Source organism: Sinocyclocheilus anshuiensis, unplaced genomic scaffold (genome assembly GCF_001515605.1).
Source record: "Sinocyclocheilus anshuiensis isolate Anshui unplaced genomic scaffold, SAMN03320099.WGS_v1.1 scaffold1036, whole genome shotgun sequence".
NCBI classification, from domain to species: Eukaryota; Metazoa; Chordata; class Actinopteri; order Cypriniformes; family Cyprinidae; genus Sinocyclocheilus; species Sinocyclocheilus anshuiensis.
The window spans coordinates 568,620-586,851 of record NW_015550226.1 but is presented as its reverse complement, the minus strand read 5'-3'; the positions used below and the strand labels follow the sequence as shown (position 1 = coordinate 586,851).

The following is an 18,232-nucleotide window of genomic DNA, read 5'->3' as shown; positions in this document are numbered from 1 at the left end:
TGAAGTATTACTGGACTTCATTATAGGTTGGTTTGAACTTCTTTACTAGGTGCTCAACATAGTTCAACTACACAGACACTTCCGGTACACCCTGTACGTATTGCGTAACCCCACATATTACGTATCACAACATCCCCTCTGTTTAACATAAGAGTGTAAACATCTCAGACAACCATGACAACAATATATATATATTCCATAAACAATAAGACGTTCCAGGCTTTTTTTTTTTTTTTTCAGTGGAGTGCACATTATAACAGTAATGAACATTAATAAACTAAATAAAATAACAACAGAAATAAACATTCAGTCCATATTTGGAACTCTTTTTTCTGCTTAACTTTTCATTCAGCTTTACACATAGTCCTTGTATTGCACTGGCTTAATTATGATTCGTCCAGACCTTGTGCGTGTTGGTACTGCTGTCTCAAGAGGTTGAGTGATTTTGCTTTCGACTGTATCCTTGTGGCTTTGTTCAACCACATCTCTTTTAGGTGTTTCGGCGAATTGCACTTTCTTCTGGATGTGAACATTCTGAAAATGTTTGTGTTGCATACATCTCACGAAGATGGCTCCTGGTATGTCTGATTGTGTTTCCATTTGATGTTTGAACCTAGTAGCTTTTTGGCTCTCTGCACTTTTCCACAATAGTCCCTGGGTGCCATGTTCTCCTCTCCTTGTCCAGCACTCTTACACACTGTCCGCGGAACAGTGGAGGTAAGTCTCTACCACTAAACTGATCATGATGTGTTTTCATCATTGTTGATTTTTTTTCCAGGTGTTGTCTGTGTTCCAGTTTCCCTGGATCTGCATGACTTGGTAGGGGTGTGGTGATAGGTCTGCCAAGGAGCAATTCTGCAGGAGATGGTAGATCACTGTCAACGAGCGTCGCTCGTACCTGCAACAAGGCTACTTGTACATCTTCTTTGTGTTGTGTTTTTTTGATGATGGATTTAATGTGTCTCACATGTCTTTCAATAAATCCATTACTTTTTGGGTAGTGCGGTGAACTTGTGGTGCGTTTTATTCCCCAATCAGCTATGAATTTTTTGAAGGGTTGTCCTGTGTACCGTGGTCCATTGTCTGTCATTATTTCATCTGGTCGACCAAATAAAGACATGTAACTTTGCATTTTTTGTGCAACTGCATGGCTGCTTACTGGAATAGGCATTTCATCAACCAAAGGATATTTGGAATACCTGTCCACAGTAAGTAGGTACTGATGTCCGTGAATCTCAAACAGATCAGATGCCAGGTACTGCCACGGCTTTGTGGGTGTTTTGTGTGGAATGAGCGGTTCTGTTGGTTGTGCGTCTTGGTGCTCTGCACAGGTACTGCAGGACTTGCACATTTTTTCAATGTCTGTGTTTATCTTTGTCCAATACACACTCTCTTGAGCCAACCTGCATGTTTTTTCGATACCTTGGTGGCCTGCATGGAGTTGAATCAGAATGTCGGTCGTCATAGATTCTGGAATAAGCACTTGTCTGCCTTTGAAGACAACTCCTGCTTCTATGGCAAGTTCATCTCTGAAAGGCCAATAGCTGCGTAGGTCTTTTGGCAGGTCTTGTATCTTATCTGGCCATCCCTGATGGATAATTTCTTTAAATGCACTGAGCTTGGGGTCATTTGCAGTCTCAGTTCTGAGAGCCTCCTGCTTGTTTGGAGAAAAGTTTACAATTACGACAGTATGATGCTCAGGGTCTTCAAATTCTGTATCCAGTCCATCGATGCGTTCATCAAGTTCAATGTCTTCGTTTTTTTCGGGGTTTGGCAGTCTGAGGGTGTCTGCAAGAATCATTTGGTTTCCAGAACGATACATGATGCTGTAGATGTATCCCTGCTTCTTGATCAGCATTTGTTGCAGCCTGGGAGGAGCAGCATGTAGAGGCTTCGTGCATATGGTGACGAGAGGTTTGTGGTCAGTTACCACAATGAATGATTTTCCATACAAGTATGTGTGATATCGCTGCATACCATACACAATAGCAAGCATTTCTCTTTCAATGTTGCTGTAACTTGATTGACATTCAGTTAGTGTTTTTGAACCGAAAGCAATGGGCCTGTTGTCTTGCACCAGTGCTACACCAATGCCTCTCTGTGATGCATCTACCTCCAATGTGAGGGTGGCTGCGGGGTTGTAGTATTTTAAGCAAGCATCAACAATCACTGTTGTCTTTAGGTCTTTGAAGCACTTCTGATAATCACTGTCCCAAATCCACTGTGAGTCGCTTTTCAGCAGTCCTCTCAGATTGTGGGCTTTATCTGCAAACTTCGGAATGTAGGGTGACAGGTATAGTTCATCATGCCCATAAATCGATGGAGATCATCCTTGCTTTGTGGTGTTGGCATTTTCTGTATGTCGTGGACTTTGGCTGGGTCTGGTCTGATGCCTTTGTCTGTGTACAGATTGCCAAAAAAATATATGCTCTTCTGCTTGATGATACACTTGTCGCTATTAAACACAAGTCCAGTTTCTGCAGCTCTTTCCATTAGGCTTGTCAGGTTCTTGTCATGATCCTTCTCGTCAACTCCACATACTGCAACGTCGTCTGCTATGCTGATTACACCGTGAAGACCTTCCAGAATTTGGTCCCTTTTAGCTTGAAAAAGGTCCTGGGACACACTGAGACCAAATGGTAAGCGTCTCCAGCAGTATTTGCCAAAAGGAGTACGGAACGTGGTTAGGATTTGTGAATCCTCATCAAGATGTATCGACCAGTATCCAGCTTTTGCGTCTAGCTTACTGAAGACTTTTGCATTTGCAAATTTTGGGTTTAGTTCTTCCAGAGTCGGAATCTTGTGAGGGCACCTCTTCAGGCTTGCATTCAGTTTCTGTGGGTCTAAACCGATCCGCAGCGACCCGTCTTTCTTTGTGCTGAAGGCAAGGCTGGAACACCAATCCGTGTGCTCTTCTACTTTTCGCAGGACTCCTTGATTAACAAGTTTTTTCAACTCATTTTGAAGTTTGTCTTTGATGTGGATACTGCATTTACGTGGGGGGTCAATGAATGGATTGGCACCTTCCTTTAGGATGAGCTTTGCTGTGCCTTTGAAACTGCCTATTTTATCAAATTGGTCTGGGTATTTCTCTTTCAGTTCTTTGATGCTTTTTATGTGTTGTCGGGTACTCTCGTTTGTTTGTCTTCCCACCTTCACATTGTTTCCTTTTTCCGCCATCACATCAACATTTACTGTCACAAGACTGAGGAGCTCGCATGTGGGTAGGCCAACCACAGCTGGTCCAGGTACATCAACAACGTAAAACTTCGCATCTATCCATCTGGATTCTTTGTACTGGCATGGCATGCTGATAGTTCCGAAGCAGGGAATTACATCACCAGTGTATGATGTTAGTTTTACATTGGATGCTGGCTTAAGATGTTCCATGCTTTGTGTCGATGTACCATACATCTGCTTGAATGTACGAAATGGAAGTGTGTTTCCAGATGCCCCGGTATCTATTTTCAGGCGAAGCGTGTATCCATGTCCTTGCAGGAAGGGTGGTTTAACATTCAGAGTTGTATATGCCTCATCCCTGGGTGGTTTCACATGGATGCTGTGCATGCACTTTGCACTGATAGTGATGGAGTAAAAGTGTTTTTGTATGCATACTCGTCATCATCTTTAATGCTATCTACAACATCGATGCTGGGTTCATCTTTGTGTTTGTAGTCTTTCCTTGGGTTGATGTGGCTTTGGTATCTGTTGCATGTTCATGACTTACTCCTTCTGTGCTGGTTGGATAGCTGTCTTTGTCATCTGCTCTTTTTACAACACTTTGCCCAGTGGCCTCTGTTACCACACATAGCGCATGTATCATTGTATGCCGGACACTGTCTTGGCTTGTGGTTCATGTCACAGTTTTGACATGTTCGTCCTCTTGTTATAGTATGGACCTTTTCAGTGTTTGACATGCCAAGCTGTTGTACCTGTTCATTTCCAGCAGCTAAGGCTTCATACTTTCTCCCCTCTGCTAGTACGTCAGCAATGGGATGGCCTTTGGGCTTGCTGTAGAGATAATTTCTGAGAGCATCAAAAGGAGTACTGGCAATGATAAGCTCAACGAGATGTTCATTAAGCTCCTCGTCGGTAAATTGGCATTTTAGTGCTAAAGTTCTGGCTCTAGTCACAAAGTCATCAATGCTCTCATTTGGTTTTTGCCTGTATTGCATGAGATGGAGCCTGTGAATTCTAAAGTTCACATTTAATTTTAGTTGTCCTTCAAAAAAATTCCACAAGGTGTCAGGCTTTTTCTTATCTGCATCACTGAGCCCACTTGCATTGAGTCGTTTCAATTCTTCATCTCCAATTCCTCTACAAATTTTCCTAGCTTGTTTTACCGCATCTGTTATCTCTTCATCCTCCAGGTACAGATTCATTTTTTGTCTGAATAAAGACATTGCTTCACTCAAATCGGGGTCTGACTAGTTCATCATCGGTAAATGTGATGCCATTTTGTTGCGTTTATCTTGTACTCACGGTAAAAGTAGTCGTTTACTTTCCGTGTTTTGTTGTCAAGTTACTCTGGACCTTTTATCAGTTATCACGCAGACAATGTGCTTCTTCCCGGTCCCGTATTGGTGTACAAGAGATCGCGTCGTGGAGTGGACTCAGGTTATTAGACTCGCGGCATAATAAGTTTCCGCTTCACTGATCACGAACACTCAGGCGGTGACACTGTAGTTGTTTACCTCTGCCATATAAGTTAGTATGACTATGAACTTTACTAGGTGCTCAACACATGTTCAACTACACAGATACTTCCGGTACACGCATGTACGTATTGCGTAACACCACATATTACGTATCACAACACAGTGTGACAGAAATCGCTCAGTTTTCATTATATAAACATTTCTTCATCTGTGTTTTAAAGACTAACCAAAGTCATATTGGTTTGGAACAACATGAGTGAGTAAATGACAGAATTTTCATTTTTGGGTGAACTAACTAACCCTTTAACTAGGGTTTTCTCTGCTACCTCTAGGTGTCAGTATGTTATGAAAGTCTACTCCATTAACTATTAGTTAATACAGACAATTAGTTGGCATTTATCAGTCTGTATTATTGGATTCCATAAAAACACTAGCTCCCTGCATATCTGATCACATTGTTGCCTTTAATACAAAAATATCATAACATTGCATCCAATGCGAATCTGTAATTTTACATTTTATATGCCAAACAGACAAACATTTGGTCACCAGCTCAGTGTTATGATCATTCGTTAATTAGCCCCCCTCTATTGACTCTTACCTTCTGTTTCATTTTGGTGCAGTTGGCCAGTGTGTCACGACAGCGGTTATGAATGGTCACATTGCAAGCTGTGCAGACAAAGAAACAAGAAAGAACATCACTGATTATTAGTATTTGATAAATCTTTTTGATTCTGGTTAATGATTTCCAACTGACTTCCAACATAGCTGAGCTAGTTTCTTGTCATTTGTATCACTCCCTGTTATCTTTCCCACAAAATAAAATAATTTAAACTCAAATCAATATTTCATGTGCATTTATATATTTGGAAAGCAGCCATGTAATAAGAGGGACAATCTTGCGCTCAGGGTCCTGATCACCCTGTCACCCAGTAGATTATTTCTTACACACCAATGTTTTCAAGGAATATTTGATTGTTGGAGCAAAGCCATCTCTTTTCCACTAACCTTTGTTTTATTAATGAAATAATGACTATATGAAAATAAAAATATTAAATAAATGAAATTAATTAATTCAAATGCCACACTGATGTACATGGGTGAAACAAAGGCTATTTAAATCAATTTAATAAGTTTAAAGGGGCCATATGACGTTGATAAAAAGAACATGAAAGGAAAAATTGAAATCGCATCATATGACCCCTTTAAATACTGATCTCACGGTCTTGATCAGAAAATCTTTTTTGCACACAAATGTCAGAGAGTTTAATTAGGGACATGCAGCACAGAGAAGGTGTGTTATCTCTTCTGTGATGTGTGTATATGTATTGGGTGTCAGTGGGAGTCGGTGCCATCTCTCCTGTGAACAGACATATCTTTGTTCTGGTCAACAGCAGCTCCAGGCGACATCTCTGAGCTCTATATCTGATTCACTGGACAAGCAAATGCATACTGTATAATCACATTCACACACACATACTTGCCTTTTCTGTCCCCTACCCCTAAACCAACCCTAAACAGAAAACCCTCAACAGAAACCTTTTGTCCTTTTTTTTTAAACATTTTTGGGAAAAAAAGCATTGTTTAATGTTTCTTAAGTCATTTGGTTTATAAGGACACATGAAGTCATCATCATGAGGACCAATGTCATACAAAATTGTGTACATATAAACCATGCATACAAACTCTCACGTACATACACAAATTATATTAACCAAATCATATTTATGCCTTTTTCCACAATGCTTCTATTCCCATTTCATGCAATAAACATATTACAAAAAAATCTGAAAATATGGTCTATGAAAAACTGATCTGTGAACGTCACATTCTGTGAAACAAGCCACTCATTCCGAACTTAAAGCAAGAATGCATTGTTTAAAAATAAAAATAAAAATCAGTTGCTGTAGCCAGTCAGTGTTATTGAAAGTTGACAAGGTCACACACTCATTGACTAGACTTAAAGTGGTTTGGAGCTATCTAGACAACCATCTGACCTTCATTGATTGAGCCACAAGATTCCAGTCACATCAATATGTTATTGAACTCCCTCTTGACTTGAGTCAGGAATTAATCCAATTTGTAGCCATTTTAGTCAAGATTCAAACAATATTACATTGTATATTACATTACTGTCTTTACATTGACATTACATTGACCAAACAGCATTTAAAGTATTCATATTTAGTCCAACAACACTGGATCTTTTCAGTGTTTACATCATTTCGCTTGTCTGTGTTTGCACATTGCAGACAGGCTGTCAGTCCATTTATTAGTGGTAGAGATTTTTCAGTCACACTATATGTCATATAGTTACACCAGTAGGTGGCTACAAGTTCTTTTTGTCTAACCGGTCGTTATGTCTGATGCCATGTGTCACCATTTCTGGGTCCAAGCGGTGCTAACATAAGGGCCTTTCGCACCGCGGTAACCTTTTCATAGTACCAGAACTAACTTACGTCACTTCTTAGTACACACTCTCGGTGCGAATGCAACCCTTTAAATGGTACTGGGAAATAGTTCGCGCAAAATCGTCCCAGTACTTTAGTACTGTACATTTAGTTCTGGAACTAAAGCGGTGCGAAAGGCCCTATACACTCACACTGTTCTGTAGTACTACTGAAAAAAATCATCCTCATGATCTTTTATCTCAATAGCAAAACCTAGCCAGACAGTGGAGCTGCATGATTAATCAACAGAAATCCAAAATTGTGTTATGGCTTAGTACGATTACCATATTGCAAATTTGGGCTGTGATTTAATTAAATATTTTCGCTGTGAGTTTGAGAGTGCAACATGCATTTGGGAACAAAACATGCACCAACCATTTCCCCAGACTTCTAATGAGAAGCGATTATCAACAAAACAGTTCCATTTAGTATAAATACCAATAACAACTGAATTATAATTGACTGTAACAGACTAACGATTAAAGGTGTGCTAAAAATGAATAGTGCTCATGCTGAGATAGTATTCACAGCTGAAACGGAGTAGACCCAGAACCGGAAACAGTATTGTCGGAAGGTTCTTAGAACTTTGACTTATAACTGAGTCATTCACTTAACAATTAATTCATTTTTATTTACATTTATGCATTTGGCTTTTATCCAAAGTGACTTACATTGCATTCAATGTGGACATTTATGGTGCTTTTCCACTGCATGGTACGGCACGGTACGGTTCTCGTTGATAGCAGAGGAGCGGATCCAGCGAGAGCTTGATGGGGCGACGCGGAATGAAAAAGGATTTTTTTAGGAGTCGTGGTAGTAGAGGCGGTGCAACTATAACGACATGTGAATAATCCCGCCCACTCTAAAGCGGTACTGAACTGCAGTGGAAACGCAAACCGTGCCGAGCCGAACCGTGCCGTACTGAGCCGTGTCGTACCACGCAGTGGAAAAGCGCCATTAGTTCATGCATTCTCTGGGAATCTCATCATCTTAGGTGTCTCTATAGCAGCATGCTCAGTTGTTTGAGCTACAGGAACACTTAACCATTTAAAACACTACAAGAAATAAATGTCATTTTACTTTTTTTTTTTTTTATGCAACTCAAAGGGTTTGAAAACATTCAAATGTTCATTATTCTTTGCCAAGATTGTCAGCAGATTGTGAAGCAGACAAAAAAAAAGGACCTAGCACTTTTCTAAACCAGTCTTAATCAGTGGACGTTTATTGGCTTTTATCATGCTGATAATCTTATCAGTGGCCTAATACTGGCTGATTAATCAGCCTGGATGATATATCTGACTAGTTTGCTATGACTACTGCCGCTGGCCAGGGGAGAACTGGCCCCAACTGAGCCTGGTTTCTTTTTTCTTCATTACTGTCAACTGATGGTTTTGCCAGTGTCACATTTTTCTTGCTTAGCTGGATTTGAAAAGACGATAAATAGTCAGTTATATTATAAATTTAACTTCACTGACAACAAAATTTGAACTAAATTAAGCTGAATAATTACACTATTAACTTTTGTAAGGCTGCTTATAGCTGACTTGAACTCGTTTTGTAACTAACTGATTTTACAACAATAACACTCTTATTTATTCGGTTTATTAACATAGCAGCTTTAAAATAATATGTATTGTATACATGTCACACTTTGCTTACGGGAGGAATGAGGAGACTTCACAAAACGAGAGTCTTTAATAATCCAACAGGGAGACACAGAGCACAAGGAAGACGTTCAAGACCCAACAAGGAAACATGAGGCAGACTACACATTTATACTAAACTTAACGAGGGACAGACAGGTGCGGGGAATCAACTAATAATGAGACAACGAGAACAGGAACATGACCAAATAAGGGAACACTGAAACAGAAACCGGGGCAAAACAGGTCCATAATCCTGACAATACAGCACTACATAAACGTGTCTTGACTATTAACCCATATTCCATAAAACAAGCATCTGTAAAATGCATAAAGTAATCATTAATTCTAATATACTGTATATATATATATACAGTATATATATATATATATATATATATATAATGGTTCTATTTATGATGATCGTTTGTGTGAGAGTGTGTGCATGTGTTTTGTGTGTGACAGACTGTGTGTTAATCTTTCTAATGCCTCGAACCCCTGATGCTCAGACTCAAGATTACGGGTGTTACAAAGGAGGGGAGGATTTTGGGTAGCAGCTGTGCACATGGCAAAAGGGGGGGCTTTGTACATAAAGATAACAAAAGACCTCCATTCTGTACAACAACAACAGACTTCAGAAGAAAGCCATGCAGAATAAATCAGAACAAAATGTATTATCTGTCTGCATTCATGCACTAAGGTCTTACATCAGATTAAACAACATATCAGCTACAGTTATGTCTTCGTTTTAATGTAGGTTGATGTAATTTAGACAAATTGAGAAAATATAACCCACAGCAACCAAGCATTTATGAAATTATCATAAAACTACTCAAATATTTACATGGTAAATTATCTGGATTATCGACACTGGGGAAATAAAACCAGTCCAAAACCTTCATTGTACACAATAAGTGTGAGTGTCAGTCTCTCAGTTCCCCTCCTCCATTTCACCTCCACCATGTTATCAGCAGTGACAGTGTATTCAAACCACCACAATCCTTCACTCCTCACGACTATAATTATTCATCTGTATTGGAATAAATGCATCTGTTCTAGGCAAAAACTGCTGCTCTCGGTGCTGTACTAATGAAGAAATGCTTTCCTAACCCTCTGGACAGATACAACCCTTCAAGGTCTCTTTCAGAACTAGTTCATAGTTAAGCCAATATCAACCAATTTGTGTCAACCAATTCGTCGTTATTTACTCAACTCCAGTGAGTAATAGAACATGATCATGTTATATAATGAACAAATCAAATTACTGATCACCTCATGTATATGCAATTCCCAAATTAAATATGATGATGTATTACCAACATCAAACCTCACTGATTTTTGTGTGTGCACATTTTGGCTGAGCGTGGCGTATGCAGGATACGAAGCGGAAGAATGATGGCAACAGACTTTATTAAAAGAAGGATAACATCACCAAACTAAATGTTAATGAGAACCGACAATCTAAAACTGAAACACAGGCAGAGTAAAAACAAGGATGATTGGATAAACAGGTGTTACAAACAAGGGAACTAATGAGTAACCATAGTAACTGATGAGTGGAATGGAAATGGAACAAAAAAATCAAGGCAAATAAAACAAGCACAAAACACAATGAGAATGAAAACAAGAAATAGCATAACTGTTATAACGCCCTCTTCTGGGAAGGCTCGACCTCAGTATGACGGTACAACAGAGCGAGGGAGGTCGGAGGAGAACAAGAAGCTGGCAAAGGGCTAGAGACAGACAGGAGAGCAGGAGGGAGGAACCAGGGCGAAGCAGACAAGGAACCAGGAAGGAGCTAGGAGCAGGAGGGACCCAGAAGACAGCCAGGACAGAGGCCCACGGTGTAGTCGAGGGAGGGAGGAGCCATGTTGGAGATGCCTTTGATGACACCATGGGGATGAGTGATGGAAACGGAGCCAAAGGAAGTGGAGACCCAGGTGGAGCCGCAGAGCCAGAGAGACCAAGCAGGTGGAGACCAAGCGAGGTGGAGCCACAGTGACGAGCAGCCGAGGGTGGGTGCCGGAGGACTGAGGCAATGACGGTGTGAATGAGGACAGAGCCGGAGCCAGAGGGAAGGAGGAGCCTGACAGAGCCAAAGGTGTGGAGGAAAGAGGCGCAGCCAAAGGCCCGGAAGGCCATGGCAATGGTAGAATGACAACTGACCGAGGTGGAGCCAGTGGGACAAAAGAGCCCGGCGAGCAGTCAGGGTGATGGTCCCAAGTGAAGCCGAGAAAGCGAGCAGCCAAGGCAGAGCCGGCTGATCGACAGGACAAGGCAGAGCAACAGGCTCCGAGGATCGAGGTGGAGCCCACGGGTCGACTCTCCAGAGCGGAGCTGGGGACCGGAAGCCCCAAGGTGGATCAGGGCTGCATAGCAAGGCTGATGGTGGAGCTGAGGGGCTAGAGAGAGCCAGCGGAGGCAGAGCTGAGGGAATGGCTAGCTCTGGTGGAGCATGCAGGCAAGCAAAACTAGGTGAGGAAGCAGGCTTGGTGAAGGACAGGACAGGTTGCGACAAAGAACACTCAACGAAATCTCTGGCATCTACGCTAATATTATTATTATTATAACAGGCTGTTTCTTTCTTATTCCGAGGTCACCATAGCCACCAGATTCAGACTGTATCCAGATCAGATGGTCACTGCAGCCACCCGTATCCAGTCCGTATCCAGACCAGATGGTGGATCGGCACCTAGGGACGACCTCGACAGCCCTGAATGTCAGCGGAGACCAGGTCAACTAGATGAGCCCCAGAGACAGATCCCTTCCGAAGACCTTGTCACCTAGACGGCCATTGGGACAAGACCAAGGGAACCAGATGAGTCCTCTTCACAATCTGACTTTGTTGCAACCTAGAATTAAACTACTGGTTTCGTCTGGTCAGAAGAGAATGACATACTATTTCGACACACTATTTCCCTGTTTAATACTGTAAAGCTGCTTTGACACAATCTGCATGGTAAAAGCGCTAGGCTATATAAATAATGGTGACTTGACTCTGTGATGGACAGGACTGGTGATGACAAAGACTCTGTGTTGGACAGGACTAGTGGTGATGAAGAACTTGAGCCGGGCAGGACCAGTGACAACAACAAAGACGCAGTGCAAGAAGGAAGCAGAGGCAGAGAAGGTTTGTGGGTGGGTAGGGTGGAAAGCACTACCTCTGTTTCCCATTCAATTAACCAGTCCTCCGTATCCAACTCCACCAAAATTACTTCTGCCATGGATGTTGCTGGCTCACATCCCTGGTCAGCCTCGCATTGTGGCATTGGCTCCGGGGTGATGGTTGGCACTGTCATCACAGGCTGCTCACTCACAGCAGGTGGACACTCTCTGTCTGTGTGGGGGGCTCTGGCGAAATCTGCATGGCACTGGGTGATGGTGGGCTGGGCTCTGCATCTGGTTGTGGTATGGATCAGGGGTAAACACTCTCCAGACACCTGATGATGGCCTCCCTCCAGCAAAGTCCTTTGGTGTCTGGGAGGTCTAATGGATGTTGATAGTTGGCCCCAATCCAGTACAAAGATTTGAGCATCTTATCATCTAATGTTTTGCAGATGGTAAGATGACAGAACTGCAGCGAATAGTACAAAAAATTCAAGCCTTTCTGGGACATAGCAGTGAATTGTGCTGCAGTATCCATTTTCACCAAACTAAATGTAAACGTTAATGAGAAGCGGCAATCCAAAACTGCAACACAGGCAAAAACATACTGAGTGAAAACAAGGATGATTGGTGTTACAAACTGGAGAACTAATGAGTAACCATAGTAACTAGGGATGCTCCGATCCGCCTTTTTCACCTCCGATACCGATTCCGATACCTAGGGTTCAGTATTGGCCGATACCGATACCGATCCGATACCAGTGAAGTTTTTTTTCCCCCATTTAAATAAATGTAGAATTTATAGATCTCTGTGTGTGGAACTGATAATCCTTCTTTCACAATCTACTAAATACAGACTACTTCATTATAAAGAAAAATAAACAAAACTTTAAAGGCTGAACGAATGACTGACAGCCACAGCGGAGAAAAGAGTTTGTGTGAACTTTAATGTAAGGACTTAAATATTCATATGTAGCTCACATTAAAGGGATAGGCCTACGTTTTCTACGTGTATTTACCATAGACTGTATAAGGTATTTACGCTTTAAATTTGAAGTAAAACGGCGCATCCTTGCAGCGCGGCTGACACAGAAGAGCCTACGCTGCCTCCGTTCAGAGCGGATATTCTCCAAAATGGTGCTACGATGATGCGGAAAGACACATGACGAATTGTTGAATGGATCGGCTCTCTCTGACCGATACCCGATCCGACAAAAATGGCAGTATCGGAGCCAATACCCGATATGAATATCGGATCGGCGCATCCCTAATAGTAACTGATGAGTGGAGGAAAAATGGAACAAAGAGAAATCAAGGCAGGTAAAATAGGTACTAAACACAATGAGAATGAAAACAAGAAAGAGCATAACTGTTACAGTCATGGAGCTGGTTTACGCTACCTATATAAGGTATACCTATAAAATCCCTATAAAAATCCATCATAAAATCCATCAAAAAAAAACATCATAACTTAAAAGTAATAGGCTATTGTCTGTCCTGTTTTTGACCCTGGATTGTAGACTCGGAAGTAAACGCCCACTGCTATGATTGGCTAACACTTGTGTGTGCTTAACAGTCTACGTCCTTCACATATGGGCACTGCTGTGATTTAAGTTAAAAACGCATAAATACTCATATCAAACAATCTGTTTAACAGACAAAGCAATAGTTACCACACAATAAAAACAGTTACTCACACTTGTGTGGTGCAACATTACTATCAGATCCAATATAGCATAGCATCGTCTTTTAGTTTTAATCTTTTTGAAAATACCGCGTAGAATTGTGCCTTGTTTGTAAACAAATCCACGGTAAAATGAAGAGTTCTTACTGACGCCGTTTGGAACTTCATTAAAATTAAAGTACATCCACTCTTTCCTAACGTTGGGATCAGAAGGAAGGCAATGCAAGGACTGTTTTTTTTCACAACTTGGCACTGCACAGCATCTTGTTGTCTTCAGAGCATCTTTATCGTTTGGTTTCTGCGTAGACCTGCGCATTCTCCTCTCTCGTAAACACTACATGCGTGAATCAGTGGGCGTGGCTAAACAGGCAGCAATGTAGAAGCAGGCATCGATCTTCTTCTGCAGAGGTGGTGTTTAGCCACACTATTACATCATAGAGTCATACATTCCACAAGCTGTTGTTTTGGCAGGCTGGCTTCAATATATGCTGTTTTTAGACTAACGAGAAAGTTTTGAGTTCTGAAACTTACAGGATGTTTTTATAGTACAGTGACCGCTTATATTTCAAAAGATCAAGGTAATTTTGGCTTCTCAGTTCATGACCCCTTTAATGGTTTAAATTATTTTAGCAACCAAATAGGATGTTTAAACAATTTAATTCAAAAATGTATTACATTTATAACAATAATAGTACCCTATAAAATTTCACTATACAACAGTATTATTTAAAGGTGCAGTGTGTAAATTTTAGAGGCATCTAGCGGTGAGGTTGCGAATTGCAACCAACGGCTCAGTCCCCCGCTCCCGCCTCCCTTTAGAGAAGCTACGGTGGCCTACACAGGTAAAGATGTTGTCGGTAAAAACAGCAGAGAGCAATGAGATTTCTTTACAAAGGTAAATTAAGGAATTATATTTACTTAATCATTAAAAAAAAAATCGATGTTATTGCAAATGTTAATGTACTTGTTCATCATTGTGTCAGTGTTTTATTGGCAAGAACAACAAAGTGATGAAACGCACTCTGTAGAGCAGTTTGTCCATTTAGGGCTACTGTAGAAACATGGTGGCGACTTCCATGTAAGGGGACCCGCAGTGTATGTAGATAGAAATTGCTCAATCTAAGGTAATAATAACATAACGGTTAATTAAGTAAGGTCTTTATACACATCTGAAAACATAGTTATGTATATTATATTGCATTTCTGTCAATAGATCGTTGTAAATATTACACATTGCACCTTTAAGTCATAATATCTTAAACCAAATTTAATTTAATTCATTTTAAACCAAATTTTGTAATGAAGAACTTTGAGTTTCTGTGTGACAGTTTCATGAAATTAAATAGTGAAATGCTGGTGAAGTGACTCACAGCAGCTTTAGAGATAAAGTTAATGTGTGGCAGATGCAGAAAACATGAGCATCCTGCGTGATTGAGTACAGACTTTATAGTCTTCATTTTGCAGTTCAGTATTCACAGACACTAGTCCATATTGCGATTTGATTAAATATACAGCCCTACTTTAGATTTAACCTATCCATTCAAATTTTGCCAAATTCTGTGACATTCCACATTATACGGTAAATAATTCCATAATTCCAAAAAACATTCCATTTTAACAGTATTACTGGAATCCACAGTTCTTCTGCATTTTCTGCATTGTGGAAATCACAGGGCCCTACTATATGTACTTTTTGGAGCTTGAAGCTTCTGGACTCCATTGCCTATGAATGGATTGACAAAAACAATATCCAATATCTTCTTTTGTGTCCAACAAACGTTTGGAACAACATGAGGGTGAGTAAATGACAAATTATGTTTAAGGTGAACTATTCCTATAACCATTGCTACGAATAGCCCTCAGTACGCAAATAAAAAGAAACATAATAGATTACTAATACATACTGATTACTCTAAAATGGTAGAGCAGCTAAAGAGGCATTTGGGTGTATCAGGGTGAATTTGCTTTTTGTTTAGCCTGACGCATATTCATTTCAATCTTGGTATGAATAGACCATTCAGATGACTGAAACCATATACAGAGGTAGTCACAAATGCATGTGACCACATCGCATTTGTATTGGAAATGCTATACACCCTGAATAAGTCCTAGGCAGCAGTGAAGCACTACTCACTGCCTCATCACATAACATGTAAACGTTATGGGACAAGAAGCACAACAAAAGAATTCAAACTGCACGCTGTTGTAGCTACACTGCTTTTACTTTTCTTTTTAAATGTTTCATATAGCAGGGCTTTGTCCATTTTAATGAATTCAAATGTAATATTTACTCCATTTCCTAATGTGCTTGGACCCCAAGCATAATACAATCATAAAACTCTGAGCAGCGTCTATGTCACAAAGTTTCTTGACTGGTCTTTGAGAGCTAGCATTTACCTGCCAAAGATACAAATCCGTTCATTATGAACTGCCCATCTTCACACGTCTGTTGAGCAGCTAACAACTCTAGTCCTTCCAACTGCAGTGAGGATGTCATTAATAAACCATTTCATACAGTAAAAACAAACAGGTGAGGACATGGACTGCAGAAAAGACAGAAAAAGCACTTTTGAAAACCAGTGAATGCTGCCACAAGATGGAGAGCTCTATGTGAATTGAAACATTCTTATGTGTAAGAACATATTCATCAGCTAAAGCAGCAGCGGACCGACTCAACTTTTTGCTCATTTAAATAGGTTGCATGCAGTTTTTAAAATCTTCAGAAAGAATCAGTGTATGAATTTTCATTTTGGTAAAGTCTCGGGAACAAATTTTACACTCTTAGAATGGCCAACTTGTTTGTAATCAAGAGACAGATCGAAATATAAAGAAAGATAGGTTTTACCCACAAAAACACACTGCAATTGTCACAATTCGCTGGAGCACGGGCACGAGGAGATTTCACAGAACGAGAGTCTTTTAATGATCCAATAGGGAGATACAGAGCACAAGGATGACATTCACAACAAGTAGACCCAACAAAGAAAGACTGAACAAACAGGAGCTTTAAATCCTTTAAATATAAAAACGTACTTACAGGCTGTGAGTCAGAAGCACCAGACTACTCTACACTGCTCATCGTCAGTGACAAATCCTTTAAATATGAAAATGTACTTACAGGCTGTGAGTCAGCATTATTTGTCAGCATCATAGACTGTGGTCAGCATGCGCGCCGAAGGGGAAACAGGGGAACTGAATTCACCGGAACACCGGCATTGTAGGCTACTCTCCCAGGAAACAGTCCTCGTCCTCCGTAAAATGCGTTGCTCACATCTGAATATTTGGTTTGAACTGTTCTGGAACAAAACTTAACCACAGATTTCTAGTTGTGTCCTCTTGCTCTTTTGGAAGGCCAAACAAAGTAGCTTCGCTTTCACAACAAAACACACAACGTCTCCACGACATGGCGGTGGCAACAATACTACAGCGAGAATCAAAGTTACGCCTTCTTTCTTTGCGTATACATTTGGGCGGTGTTATGGAAATCTTCCCACATCGTGACATAAACACGTGTGGGGGCGTGTTTGAACGAGGCGTTTTAGGAGGGCGTGGACCAGTCTTAACTTTTATAAAGAATATCTCTTTGGGTTTGAGACTTTAGTCTTTGCAACTTTAGGGATCTTATCTATTCACAAACAGCTTGTAACACTCCAAAGAGAAAGGAAAACTTGAAATCGCATCATATGACCCCTTTAATACTTTCCATTGGTTAAATATTTGCAAAATCCACAGACAAACGTAAAGGGTGACCAACAGTAATGAACAGTGAGCACGTCAAATTCATAGAGAGCTTTACTCAGTGTATTTTTAATTTTAGTCGCCTCTGAAATGGGTCAAAGCACAGATATTACACGAGAAGTTTAAGAAAATACGTTACAAATCTGCTTTCTTTCAGGCTATATCTGAAATGGATGTGCGCTGTTCAGTTGAATGATAAGGTTTACCTTCGGTTTATCTGTCTATTTGATGCATGTGAAAGTTGTGTTCGTTACTATAGCCCTTCCAGAGGGCCTCGCACACCTCAATTTCACACAGGGCCTCACACTAGAGACCTGTGCGGGACGGATTTTTCAGTTCCGCTCCCGCAAGATTCTATCCCGCGCCCGCCCGCTCCCGCAGAAATATATCTTATCTGGTCCTGCTCCCTTTCATTCATGTTTTGTCCCGCTCCCGCCCACATAAAAGTAATCTATATAGATTTTTTTTCAGTACATCGAAGAAATTTACATAAAATGGTTCTGTAATATCTCCTAAGCTCCACAACATACCAGCATAAACGCTCCCGATAAAATATTTGTTATTTAGGCTAAGCATCAACATTCACATTCACAAACCACTGTTATTTTTAACAGAAAAGCAAGCATGTGCTGCTGCGTGCATGGTTTGGCATGGCAGAATGCCAGCAGCGCGCTTCCTTTATTATCACTAAAAGCTGACATCTCAGTTAATCGCGATCTCATAAAACTGTTATATCACATTAAATATATGCACAATGAATCTTTCACAGTGTCTACACTTCGTGTGTTAAAATGAGAGGATTCGTGAGCACGTCAAATTCATAGAGAGCTTTACTCAGTGTATTTTTAATTTTTCAGCAGTGCAATTTCAGCACTGCGGTGAGTAGATTCTAACTTAATCACCTCTGATTGGCCATTGCGTTCCAGAAATCAACAGCTGAGTCTGTGATTGGCT

At 40.7% G+C, this 18,232-nt stretch overlaps 1 protein-coding gene across 1 annotated transcript in view; it reads right to left on the bottom strand.

The window, feature by feature from the left end:
• LOC107661002 (rho guanine nucleotide exchange factor 2-like) overlaps nucleotides 1–18,232 on the bottom strand; it is a 70,689-nt gene that overhangs the window by 22,266 nt on the left and 30,191 nt on the right. The window contains exon 3 of the mRNA XM_016450442.1: nucleotides 5,260–5,327. Coding sequence (XP_016305928.1) covers nucleotides 5,260–5,327 — 68 coding nt within the window. The remainder of the gene's footprint in view (nucleotides 1–5,259; nucleotides 5,328–18,232) is intronic.